The following is a 13547-nucleotide window of genomic DNA, read 5'->3' as shown; positions in this document are numbered from 1 at the left end:
ACAGTTTTTTGTATGATCAATTTTTTCAGGGACTTGAACAAGTTGGAATAAGATCATGCTTAGATACCTACGTCCAATTATGAGCCTAATAGGAGGACTAGAATCCAGCCCGTAGTCTTCATTGGCACCTTTTTCATGATTACCACAGAAAGGAAAAGAACTGACTGTACATGGAGTTTCAGTTAACTTGAGTCCCAATTACCAGTCCTTCCAGAACACATTTGAGGTATATTGCAGGGAATTGTAGATTGTAGAGCTGTGAAAAATGGCCATGTCTCATTTCAATTTCAGATTCGACCATTTCGGAGGATAGTGATTCATTTTGGTGTTTCGGATCACTGCTCCGTTTCAATTCAGCCAAATATGTTCCAGAATTTTGATGCTGTTTTGGAGTTTTGGGTTGGCTGGAGAGAGGCAGGCACAGCCAGGCGGCTGCAGGTTTTCCCACAGCTCCTCTGGCTGTGCCTGCCTCTCCCCAGGTGGGGGGAGCAGTGGGAGAAGCCCCTATGGCTGCCCTTCCTGACCCCATCCACAGCCCAGCTGGCCCCAGCCTAGTCCCGGCACTTAATATATATAGAAAAAAAAAAGAAAAAGCCTCGCACTTACCGGCTCTGGCAGCAGCAATCAGGGCTTCTGAGGGCTCATGGCAGAGACCCCCTGCACAGCGTGGGGTAGTGGGAGGCAGCGGGGATCACCTGTGCCACGTGGCATCCACACGGCAGCTGCCTCATGGCATGGGTCCAGAGTGGCTTGGCAGAGCACCATGCACTGTCTGGGAGCTGGGGCAGCTCTAGCAGTCACCTGGAGCCTGGTACCGCTCAGCCTCAATGGTGCCAGCTCCCAGACAGCGCATGGCACCCTGCCGAGCCACACTGCACCCGCGCCATGGGGCAGCTGCCACGTAGGTACCGGGGAGGGGATCCCTGCTGCCCCTCACTGCCCCATGCTCTGCAGGGGGCTTTGCCATGAGCCCTCAGAGGCTCTGATCCCCACTGCCAGATCCAGTGAGTGCAGGACTTTTTTTTAAAGTGCTGGGATGCTGGGGCCAGGCTGGGCAGGAGGGCTATGCCACATGGCCCAAGAGCCCCCACAGCTCCAGATACAGCCAGTGAGTGTGGCTTTTTTTTTTTTTTTGAGGCTAGGCCGGGTTAGCAGCCATGGAGAATTCTCCCATGTCTTCCCTGGCTGTGCTTGGCATGGGCTGCATCGAGAAGACTTGAATGCTGGCACTGGCCCCAGCTGGCAGCAGCAGCATGCTGTCATCCTGCACACACATCCAGAGGCCTGTGTCCCTCGGGAGGGCTGTGGGGCTCTGCCAGACTCCTCCCGGGGGGTGTGGGCCCCCAGATCTGCGTGTGAGATGACAGCAGGCTGCCATCCCCCCCCCAGAGCACTGGGATTGGAAGAGACCTCAGGAACAGATCACAGACATTGGCCAGCTACAGCTGTCACTATCAGAGCAGTCTTTCTGCCCCTCTTCTCCCTCCCTCTTCTTAGTTTCCCTGCAAGCCCGGCTCCAAAATATCTGAAACATCTGAAACATTTTTGAAATGTTTCAGATGGTTTCATTTCATTTTGGAGATATTTCAGAGCCTTCCGTTTCATTTCAGAGGTTTTTCGGTGCCCAAAACACCAATTCTGAAATGAAACGGCTGCCAAAATTTCACACAGCTCTAGTAGATTTTCTCCACCTATGCTTTTTCTGTTCATCAGAATGAGGACTTTTCCAAGGTTGTCACTCTAAAGAGAAAAAAAATAATTGGACCATATACTTTATTTATAAACAGTGTTTTTATCTTTGTTCACAATGATTAAAGTTAATAAAAGTTCGTATTCCATCATTTTTAATGTTGGAAGAAGGGGGTATGCCATTCCATTACAAATGAAACTGAAGGGAGATTAAAATAAGAACTGAACACACAGAAATGCCTTTGGATATGGATTTTGAACATGTTGTTTGATTGGAACTTTCTGGTTGACTTTAATACTTTCTTTGAATTACGGGGCCAGTTGTCAGAGCTTCTGTTTTTGGTAGCGATAGAGACATCTTCAATAGCCAAAAAGCAAAGGCTTAGGAAACTGAATAGAATTTAGAATATAATAATGATCTATATTTAATTATTGTCAAATTACAGAATTTTTTATCTTTTTTACTGAAAATTGAAATACATATTTTCCTAGATTTTCAGAGATGTCTGTTTGAATGTTTTTTTACTAAAATAATCTATAAAGTCTATACAGAAAATTCCCCACGTGGTCTAGCATAGAACTGTGACATTTCTTGGACTCCCATTGACTGGCTTTACTAGCCAAGGCCAATGGACCCATGTAAGCAGCAAAACTACCAGGTCCTCATGCAAGATGAGCTTATTGCCGGTTAATTTAAAAGAGGATCCTTTAGCATGTGATTTGGCAACTTTCACAATTTTTTTAAGGAACTGTGGCAGCTGCAGCTGGTCTCCACCCTGGACAGTGCATAATCAAAGTGAATGGAATTAATGTTAGCAAAGAGAGTCATTCAAGCGTTATTGCCCATGTTACAGCCTGCAGGAAATACAGGCGTCCAATGCAGGTACAGTTTACTGCTTATGCTCCGATTTGTCTACCTGTATATTTTTTGTGTTTTGTTCTATATGGTACCCAATCTATCCAGTGTGTGTTCAAGAAACAAAGGGGAGACAGGGTTATTAAACAATAAAATCTGATGATTGTTTAACATGCATTGCTACTGTTTAAGGTCTGTTGAATTTCTGCTTCAAAAAGCGAAGCATTTAACTAAATATTTTTCTCATGTTGTCTTCTTAAAGGATTATTTCTAGCAGTGTTCCATCCAGAAAATACTAGGAGGTACAGTCTCATTTTGATGGAGATTCATTTACATAGCTTGCTTCCTGCTCATCAGCAAGTGAATATAACCTGTTCTGCTAATTTCTTTTCCAAATTTTAGTGTCACTTTAGTACAGAGAGAGCAATACACACCCACAGTTATACATACATGCAAAAATATATGTATTTTATATATATCTTGCTTATAAATGTCTGTCTGCACTCCCTTTACTCTGCGTTGCTAGGAAATTGATTATTTCAAAGATTCGGATTTTCTGTTTCTTTATATGAACAAAATGTAGTTTTGCTTTTTAGTTTAGAAAGAAAATCAAATGTTCTAAAACCTATAGTAAATGTTATTTTAAAAAGGTGGATTCAGCAATGTAATTTTTCTAAGTTCTAGGAAATTCTTCATAAACCATAAGCTAGTATAATTAATTAACTTCACAATGTATCTAATTTCATGCTAATTGAGAAAAAAAATCCATTTAAAGTGGAGTGGGAAACCCTTCCCTCAGACCAACTGAACAGATATGCGATAACCAGTGGAAATACGGGTTTGTTTCAAATGTGTGATGTAGATGATAGCAGATAAATGAAAATGCTTCCTGTGGATCTCTTTATGCTCCAGTATAGAATTGAAACAGTTATATACCATATCAAGATTGATCGCAAAAGATTTCAAAATGGAGTTGAGTTCTTGTCAGAAGGGGGCACTTTTATTACTTTTAGATACCATTGTATAGTTTCTTTTATCTTTAACTGCCTAAATTAAAGACATTTACAATACTGGTGAAGGCTGTCTGAATTCAAGTTAGGGAGTAATTGGGAATCGTGTTCCATGAACAAAATAAGGTGTCCTTTGAACCCACAGTAGACTCCTCAAGGTATGAGTAGAGCTCTGATTGAATGGTACAGACTGGGATCTGAGGAATATAGACCTATAAAACAATCCCACGGTCAAATCAGCAGCATCTCACTAAGCAAACTGGGATTAAAATTTATTTCTTTTGGATTGTTGCTGTGCAAATAACTGCTAGCGGGTATTTCTGGAAGACTCTCCAAAATCTGGATACAAAATATTAGGTACCTTTAATACGGTATGAGTTGGTTTGAGTAAAAGGTAAAGCATATTTGAATATGGGTTTATCTAGAAAGGCAAAATATATCTTAATCATTAAGGATATTAGCCCATTAATTGGTGGATGATTAGAAAGGTAATACTTATATGTTTTACATAATTAGGCTGTACTTTGATAAACATTTCATATGGCAAACATGATAATCAGCTCCACACTTGATACTCTTTCTTAACTTACAGTTCATCCCACTCGCTGCTCTTTAGAGGCTTCAGTTTCAGTTCAGCTATATTGCATTTTTATTTTTGTCCTTTATTCTGCTGCACTTATCAGAAAGTAAGAGGTTAAGTGTGTCTAATTTTATGTGGACGCTCTGTGGGAGAAGGGAATCTTGCCTATTCCTTGTTTAACAAAATGTTTGTTTCACTGCATTTGCTTCAGATATTCTGTACAGGTCTTTTTGATGAGGCATAAAACAAAGGGTAGCTGTACTATAAATACAGTCAGAAACAAATTAACTGATAAACTCTCTGGGATCAGTAGAATACATTTTCCTACAACTGTTTTAGATAAAAATCAATGTCACTACTCTGTTTGTTCAACATCTTGTTGTTCTTCAAACTGAAACACAGAAAACAATATAATTAACAAACGTTTCTAATAGCTAGGGTATTAAAATTTCTCCTGTTTGAAAGAAGTGAAACGGAGCAGTTTTTATTACACATGAATTTATTTTTTTTAGCAAGATTCCATACAATGGGTATATAACAGTATTGAGAGTGCACAGGAAGATCTTCAGAAAACAAACTCCAAGCCCCCTGGAGGTGATGGAGGAGATGTCTTTGACTGCAAAGTGGAAGGTCTGAACTTTATTTTTAGCATGCCCTTCTTTTTACTATCTCCTTTTTATTAGCAAGGAAAATAGAATTTTTTCTTTCCCCAGAGAACTATGAAACAGACCATGAAGTTTGTTTTATGTAAGGATTTATTGGCAATTCCTGATCTGACAGAAAGAGAAAATATTAAAATACCATCTTCCTTGAAATAGTTGAAATTCCCATATTCAACCTGATATTTTGGGAGAATGTCACTTTCATGAAAAACTCTAGTTTAAATTCACCAATGATGATAACATAATCTGAAGCCAATTAAGATGAATAACATGCTGTTTTGGGCCCCCAAATGTAAATCAAATATCAAGGTACCTTTCAAGTAAGTAAAGCTTAACAAACTTTTTACAAACAGTGTGTTATAATATAGATACTACTACAGTTTGTGTCTATAATATACTATAGTTTGTGTCTATAGACACTACTCCTCACACTTCTTAATCTAATTCAGTCTTTAGTCATCCACAGCCTGAGTATTTTCCTAAATTGATTCAGCTTGTAGACAGGACTTTTTTATGTGCCTTTTAATAATAGTTATCAAAAGATTCCTATTTCCAAAGATTTAGTCTACTGCTGTTCTTTTATTTTGATTTAGGTCTGAGAGAGCCAAAATAAAATGAATTAATTTAATTTTTTTTATTCCAGAGGTAATTGATAAATTCAACACTATGGCAATAATTGATGGGAGGAAAGATCATGTTAGTCTGACTGTTGATAATGTTCACCTGGAATATGGAGTGGTTTATGAGTATGACAGTACTGCTGGAATGAAATGCCATGTGTTAGAGAAAATGGTTGAACCGAAAGGCTTTTTCAGCTTGACAGCCAAGGTATGGCAGCATATGTAGAAAAAGGTTATAATTTTTATTTCTATTAATTTTTATTATGCTTAATACCACTACAGCAGCATCTGTTCTATATGGATTGATAGGATTATAAGTGTTTAATTTCATGTCTAATAATTGCCAGTCACTTTTGTCCTTCTGACATTTTGAATCATGACTGTACTCAAGAAGCAAAATAAATTTAAGATGTGGTCATAAACCGAACCTCTAAACCTCAACAAATGTAAAGAAAAAAAGAAAAGAAAATCCCCAGCCCTCTTTTTATTATCAAATAAAACTTCAAAGAAGTTCATAGTCATATTGTCATGTCAACATTTTTGAAGGTTGAGGGAAGAACTCAAAAGCATATAAAAGGCACTGAGGCTACTTGCAGTTATTAAAAAAAACCTCCAAAACCCTGGCACTTTAAACTTGGTGCATTCCTGCACTGAGCCCCACACATGCCCAGGAGAAGCAGTACCTTAGTTGAACCCAACTCACCCAATATCTGTATAGATCTGCCACTTTAGTGGGGCTTTTTTGGCACTTTTATCTAGTACTGGGTTGAATCAGCTTTAGCTGATGAGGCTGATGTGCCAAAAAGCCCCACTGAAGTGCCCAATCTATACTGACACTGCAGGTCCAATTTTGAAGTGGCCCTTCACTTAGATTCCAAGATTGCATAGAGACTTTTCAGAATTTCAATTCCTATGCATGTAATAAGGGCTGATATATTTTTAATGTTAAGAATCCTACTCTAGACACAGAAAAATACATCTTCAAAAACATAACAGTGCCTGAAATTTTACAGGCTACTTGAGATTTTTTTTTTTCTCCTAGATATTTTCAAATTGAAAATGTGAGACTTTTAAATGAATAGTATGCAGAAGATGACTAAATTAAAGTAGTTGTATTTTACATTTAATTATTAATTACCAATTCATTTAGGAATACCTTTTAAAAATTATATTTTATCTCTTGGCAGACAAGGTTCTTTGGATTAATCTGATATCTTTTACTAGACCAACTTAAGTAGTTGGAAAAAAAATTTTAAGCAAGCTTTTGGGTTCAAAAACCCTTTGTCAGGCTGAGGAAGTTACAGCAGTTGGTGTGTGCTCTTCTTGGATGGAATGAAAAGTAAAGAAGCCAGAGGCTGGGCTGGTATACATACAAGATAGGCAGTCAGTGAAGATGTAGATTTAGGAGTCAATGTGTGAGAAACAGGCTGGGTTGGGGGGAGAGAAGGGGGATGAATAGTGGAGAGGTACCTGGGGAGTCAGATGTCAGGTAGGTTATAATGTGTCATAAATCCAATGTCTATATTTAGTCCGTGATTTTTAGTATCCAAGAGGTTGATGAAGTGGAGCTCATAGGCTCATCTCTGGGAAGTGTTTTGTAAGTTTCCTTTGAGGATTAGAACTGAGAGATTGGAGACAGAGTGGTTTTCTTGTGAGAAATGTGCCCCCACAGGTCATTGGGCATTCCATCTTTGATAGATGTCTGGTGTGCATTTATTCTGGTGTGCAGTTGTTGTTTGTCTCTCCTATGTATTTTCCATCAGGGCACTTGGTGCATTGGAGTTTCATAGAGTTTCATAGACATTAGGGCTGGAAGGGACCTCGGAAGATGATTGAGTCCAGCCCTCTGCCCCAGGGGCAGGAAGTCAGCAGGGATCATAGGATCCCAGCAAGATAAACATCCAAATTTCTCTTGAAGGTGTTCAAAGTGGGTGCTTGAAACACCTCCGGTGGCAGGCCATTCCAGATCTTGGGGGCTCGGACGGTAAAGAAGTTCTTCCTTATGTCCAGCCTGAAATGGTCATGAAGGAGTTTGTGACCATTTGACCTTGTCATCCCCTGGGGCACTCTGGTAAACAGACATTCCCCTAGATCCTGGTGAGCACCTCTGATAAACCTATAGGTGACTACCAGTTCTCCCCTGAGCCAGTGCTTTTCCAGGCTGAAGAGTCCCATGGCTCTCAGCCTCTCTTCATAAGGCCTGTTCTCATGCCCTCTGATCATGCGGATAGCTCTCCTCTGGACTCTCTCAAGCTTCTCCACATCCTTTTTGAATTGTGGAGCCCAAAACTGGATGAAGTACTCCAGTTGCAGCCTCACCAGGGCCGAGTACAACAGGAGAATGATGTCCTGAGATTTGCTTGAGAAACATCTATGGATGCAAGCCAGTGTTTTGCTCACTTTACTAGCCATAGCATCAAATTGAAGGCTTGTGTTCATTTTGTGGTCAATCATGACCCCCAAGTGCTTTTTGTCTGTAGTGGTAGCCAACGTAGCACTGCTGAGCCTATAAGCATGATGCGGATTTTTCTTCCCAAGGTGGAAAACCTTGCATTTTTCGGTGTTAAACACCATCAGGTTCTCATCTGCCCATTTTCTGAGCCTGTCAAGGTTAGCCTGGGTCGCCCTCCTGTCGTCAGATGTGGATGCTTTACTTCAGAGTTTGGTGTCATTGGCGAACTTGGCCAGCCCACTCTGACACCAATGTCCACATCATTAATGAAGATGATGAATAGTGTTAGCCCAAGGACAGAACCTTGAGGGATCCCACTGGTCACAGCGCACCACGATGATTGACTTCTGTCAACCACCACTCTCTGGGTCCGACCACGGAGCCAATTTCCCAGCCAGCGGATTGTGGTGAAGCCAGCAGATTGGATGAGATAGGTTACATTTCTGGAGGTGCAGCTGTAAGATCCAGGAATGCTGATGGCTCTGTTGTGGGGTGTAGTAATTGTGGGGGTGGTGGAGATATGTTGGCAGGTTTTGCATTTCTTGTCATGGCACGGTCTGGATCCTTTTGGTGTGTTCTGGGCCTGAGGAATTTTGCTTCTGGTGATGAGGTTAGTGAGGTTCGGTGCTTGTTTGAAGGCTAGGATGGGTGGCTCTGGGAAGATCTCTTTAAGAATAGGGTCTTTTTCTAGTATGGGTTGCAATTGTTTGAGGATTTTCCGTATGGATTCAAGGGAGGGGTGATATGTCATAAGAAATTTTATCTCTTGTGCATTTGTTCGTGAGATGGAATAAAAAGTAAATCATCCAAATGTATGACTTTATAGAGTGAATTTAATGTCTTTAGGATTTTCTGTTCATTGAGTAAGCCATTGAACTAAAACAAGGGTTAATACTTGTTTTAATGATATGGCAGGTTGAAATGTCTGCAGTTCTAGTATTTCTTATTAAGCTTTTTTTTTTCTTCTTTTTTTCCTTTTTTTTTGGCAGTGCAGGGCTAAGTTTTCTATTGCCATACTGTTATTTTTATTGCATATGTTTAATTAAAAATACTTCCAGAACATTGACCTTTGGCTTTAGTGATATAAGGATGAAGTTTACACATTCCCCATAGGCCATACTAAATCTGTGGAACATTAAGTGGAGTTAAAGTTAGAACACATTGGGAGCAGGGTTAATACCATTTCTTGCCTTTACAGTTCTAACTTGTCACTAGAGCGCTGGTGAGTAGGGGCCTGGCTAGGATCCAGAACACCTGGGCTCTATTCCTGCTCTGGATGGGTGGTGGAACCTGGGAGTGATGCATCCTGGGATGCTAGAGGACTGCAGATTTTATCTCCATGTTTTATCTCCATGGAGCAGACTGAAGCTAGGTACAATAGCCCAGAGTTAACCCTTGCCTAAAATGGCATAACTTTGAGACATTCCGGAGGCACTTAGCATGAGTTAATAAACTTTAATGTTTGGATGCTCATGTTTGAAGGGTCCCTAGTACGATTTAAGTGTAACTTGTAACTTCACTCTAAGTTCCTTGTACTATGATTTCAACAAGCCTTATACTTCAAGCTAAGCTACATCAGGCCAGTTTCCTAAGTAGCTGGAGATCTTTCACTGTTGCAGAAAGTAGTGCTCATTTATTGTTCTGTGTTCATCTTTCCTTTGTATCTATACTAACTACTGCCTCTTGATTATCAAGGTGCAGGATGATGCTGGAGAAACTGGACTTAATTTTCTATTCCTGTGCACCTTAGTTAATCATGGCAAAGTAGATATAGAATGTTACTCAAAATATTAGCAATTTAGGCAGACTTTGTACTAGTGTATATAACCACAGAGGGTTTAAATCAATAGTCAATAAAGCCCCCACTGTCTTTACGATGACAATTAAAATAGAAATTGTGATTGTTAAGTATTTTGGCATTTGACCAAATTCTAACATGAAATTTCAGAAGCTGAGTTTAGTTCTGCCAATATAAAATCCTTTGGTAACTTCAAAATGATGTTATGCTTTTTTCTTCATTTTTCTCTTTAAATTATTTAATATTATTGTTTCTTCATGGTGTTAAATACCTACCCTATTCCAGATGTCACAGGGCCAAGCCCTGTTACTGAGGGTAAAGCTAGGCAGTAGAGTTAGAAACCTGCAGAGCCCAAGGTGATAAACAGTTGGCAGCTAATTAGGTAATGACCTGCTGAGATAATCTGATGTGAGTAGAGCTGAAGGCAGGAGTTCACTACTTGGAGCAGAGAGAAGCAGCATGGAGAATTACAGACTGACTTTGGTTGTGCTTGCTGAAGGAGCTCCTTGTGCTGAGTGGGGAAGCAATATAGAATCATAGAAAGTTAGCGTTGGAAGGGAACTCAGGAGATCTTCTAGTTCAATCCCCTGCTCAAAGCAGGACCACCCCCAACTAGATCATCCCAGCCAAAGCTTTATCTAGCCAGGTTTTGAAAACCTCCAAGGATGCAGTTTCTACCACCTCTCTCGCTAACCTGTTCCAGTGTTTTACTACCCTCCCGGTGAGAGAATTTTTCCTAATATCTAACCTAAACTTCCCTTGCTTGCTCCTTGTTCTGTCATCTGCCACCACTGAGAACAGTCTACCTCCATCTTCTTTCAACACCCCCTTCAGGTAGTTGAAGGCTGCTATTAAATTCCCCTCTGTCGCCTCTTCTCTAGACTAAATAAGTCAAGTTCCCTCATCCTCTCTTCATAAGTAATGTTCCCTAGCCCTCTTACCATTTTTGTTGCCTTCTGCTGGGATATCCCCAATTTGTCCACATTCTTTCTGTGGTGGTGGGCCCAAAACCAGGGCTGCCCACAATTTTTTGGGGCCTCCTACAAGGCATAAATTGGGGACCCCTGATGCAAATAAGGCATTGGTGGCATGGGGTGGGGGTGGTGAGTGCAGAGGCAGATTAAGGTGTACTGGAGCCATGGCAGACAAGGTTCTTTGGGTACATCTGATATTTTTTATTAGACTATTTTATTAGACTAAATAGTTGGGAACATTTTGCTAGCAAGCTTTCAGGTTTAAAAACCCTTGGTCAGGCTGAGGAAGCATTTGCAGTTGGTGTGTGCTCTTCCTGGATGGAGTGAATAGTAAAGAAGCGAGAGACTGGTCTGCATGCAAGCCAGTCAATTGAAATGTAAATTGAGGAGTCAGTGGGTGAGAGGATAATTGGGTGAGAGTCAGTAAGTTTCATGGAATCAATCCTTAAACCGTTTGTTACCAAAAGAGTGAGTTTTGTCCAAGACACTACAGACTTTCCATGAAAACTTAAAAACATAGACCACCTTCCCAGCAACATCCTCCTAGCCACCATGGATTTTACCAGTGTATATACCAACATCCCACACCAGGATGGCATCCAAGCCTACCTTATATACCTACCAGAGCAAGATGACAACTCTGAGTACAGACCCAAAGATATTACTGAAATTATATGCTTCATCCTCACACACAACAATTTTACTTTTAATAACCAACACTTCCTCCAGACCATGGGCACAGCTATGGGCACCAAAATGGCCCCACAGTATGCCAACCTTTTTATGAGCCACCTGGAAGAAGACTTCCTCAAGAACTGCACCATCAAACCCTTGCTATACTTAAGATATATCAATGACATCTTCATCATTTGGACTGAAAACCTACAATCTCTGATTGAGTTCCATCAGAAATTCAGCAATCATCATCCCTCCATCTGACTGTGTCTTGAGTACTCCAGCACCAACATCTTTTTAGACATGATGATCAGCATCTAGAATGGTAAAATACAGACCACAGTATACAAGAAACCCACAGACCAACACACATAACCAGCAATCACCCTAAACACACCAAGAAACCTGTGATATACAGCCAAGCCCTCAGATACCACCAGATTTGCACTGAGGAGAACACCTGAGATTTTTACCACACAAATCTTAAAAAGGCTTTCACACAACAAGGATGCTCCTTCAGAGAGAGAGATGCACATTTGAAAGAGCCACCTGGATACCACATGAAGAATTGGTGTATTACAGAAGGAAAATCCCCACGATTCACACACTGCTGGTTCTGACATATCACCCCACCCTCGAGCCTATATGGAAAATCCTCAAACAATTGCAACCCATACTAGAAGGAGACCCTATTCTTAAAGAGATCTTCCCAGATCCACCCATCCTAGCCTTCAAACAAGCACTGAACCTCTCTAACCTCATCACCAGAAGCAAACTTCCTACAGCCCAAAACACAACAAATGAATCCAGACCACGCCATGACAAGAAATGCAAAACCTGCCAACATATCTCTACCACCCCCACAATTAACTACAGCCCACACCGGAACTATTACCATTCCTGGATCTTACATCTGCACCTCCAGAAATGTTATATATCTCATCCATTGTGCAGTGTTATATATCTCATCCATCTATCAAATGCCCTGATAGAAAATATATAGGATCGACCAAACAATAACTGCTCATCAGAATAAATGCACACCAGAAATCTGTTAAAGACCAGAAGATCCAATTACTGGTGGGGGCACATTTCTCATGAGAAAACCACTTTCTCTGTCCAGTATCTCAGTTTGATCCTCAAAGTGAATTAACAAAACACTTTTCACAGATAAGCCTATGAACTTCACTTCATCAGCCTCCTGGATACAAAATAATCATGGACTAAACAGAAGAAATACAAAAATCTAGAACTCTTGGTTTCAAAATGATCTAGCTGATTTATTAGACTAGCTGATCTGATTTATTAGACTAGCTGGGAAATCACAAGAAAATTGTCCTTTTCTGTAAGCTTTCAGCCTCAAAGCCCCTTCAATCAGGCTCTGAAAAAAGTATAGATGGTAAAAAATCCCCATAGGTAGGAAATAAACTTCATTTTTTCACAGAGGAATCTAGAGATGGAAAGCTGTCCCTCTGGGTCCAGCTTTTTTTTGTGATTTCCCAGTTGGTCTAATAAAAGGTATAATTTTGGAACCAAAGACTCTTCTACATTTTTGTATTTCTTTTCATCTCAGACCAACATGGTTACCAAGTACATCCCTGAAACATGGAAGATGCCAAATTTTAGCCAATTTTGGATTTTAGACTTCATTTCAGAACAACAAAAAATATTTTTTTACCTCCCTAACTGCCCTCTGACACCTCCAGGGAAGGAATTTTGCCTAATCTACATACCAAAGAACAACTTGGCACAACTCTCAAAGACACATTTACTAAGTACAGCTGTAGACTAAACGTAGACATTGGATTTATGACACACTATAAGCTGCCTGACATCTCACTCCCCAGGTACCTTTCCAATTTACCCTGCTACATTCATCCCCCCTTCCCCCTCTCCCCCGCCTCATCCTGCCTCTCACCCACTGGCTCCTCAATTTACATCTTTACTGACTGCCCTCCTTGCTGCAGCCCAGCCTCTGGCTTCTTTACTATTCATTCCATCCAGGAAGAGCACACAGAAACTGCAGATGCTTCCCCAGCCTAAGCAAGGGCTTTTAAGCCCAAAAGATTGCTAAGAAAAATGTTTCTAATTATTTAGTTGGTCTAATAAAAGATATCACACATAGACCCCCCCCATGCCCCTTCACCACAGCTGCCCGCAGCTCAGTCTCATTTCCTCCCACCCACTTTACACTCACGTACAGGGAGTTGCTGCCCAGCCATCCTGAGCAG

The 13547-nt window shown here is 40.7% G+C and overlaps 1 protein-coding gene across 3 annotated transcripts in view; it reads left to right on the top strand.

Moving 5' to 3' along the window:
* PREX2 (phosphatidylinositol-3,4,5-trisphosphate dependent Rac exchange factor 2) overlaps positions 1-13547 on the top strand; it is a 326102-nt gene that overhangs the window by 175787 nt on the left and 136768 nt on the right. For all 3 annotated transcript variants that reach the window (XM_019498648.2, XM_006260933.4, XM_059724003.1), the window contains exons 20-22: positions 2436-2572; positions 4648-4765; positions 5441-5625. In XM_019498648.2, coding sequence (XP_019354193.2) covers positions 2436-2572; positions 4648-4765; positions 5441-5625 — 440 coding nt within the window. The remainder of the gene's footprint in view (positions 1-2435; positions 2573-4647; positions 4766-5440; positions 5626-13547) is intronic.

This window comes from Alligator mississippiensis, chromosome 3 (genome assembly GCF_030867095.1).
Source record: "Alligator mississippiensis isolate rAllMis1 chromosome 3, rAllMis1, whole genome shotgun sequence".
In the NCBI taxonomy this organism is placed as follows: Eukaryota; Metazoa; Chordata; order Crocodylia; family Alligatoridae; genus Alligator; species Alligator mississippiensis.
The sequence above is the reverse complement of the archived record's forward strand: the minus strand, read 5'-3'. Positions and strand labels throughout refer to the sequence as shown.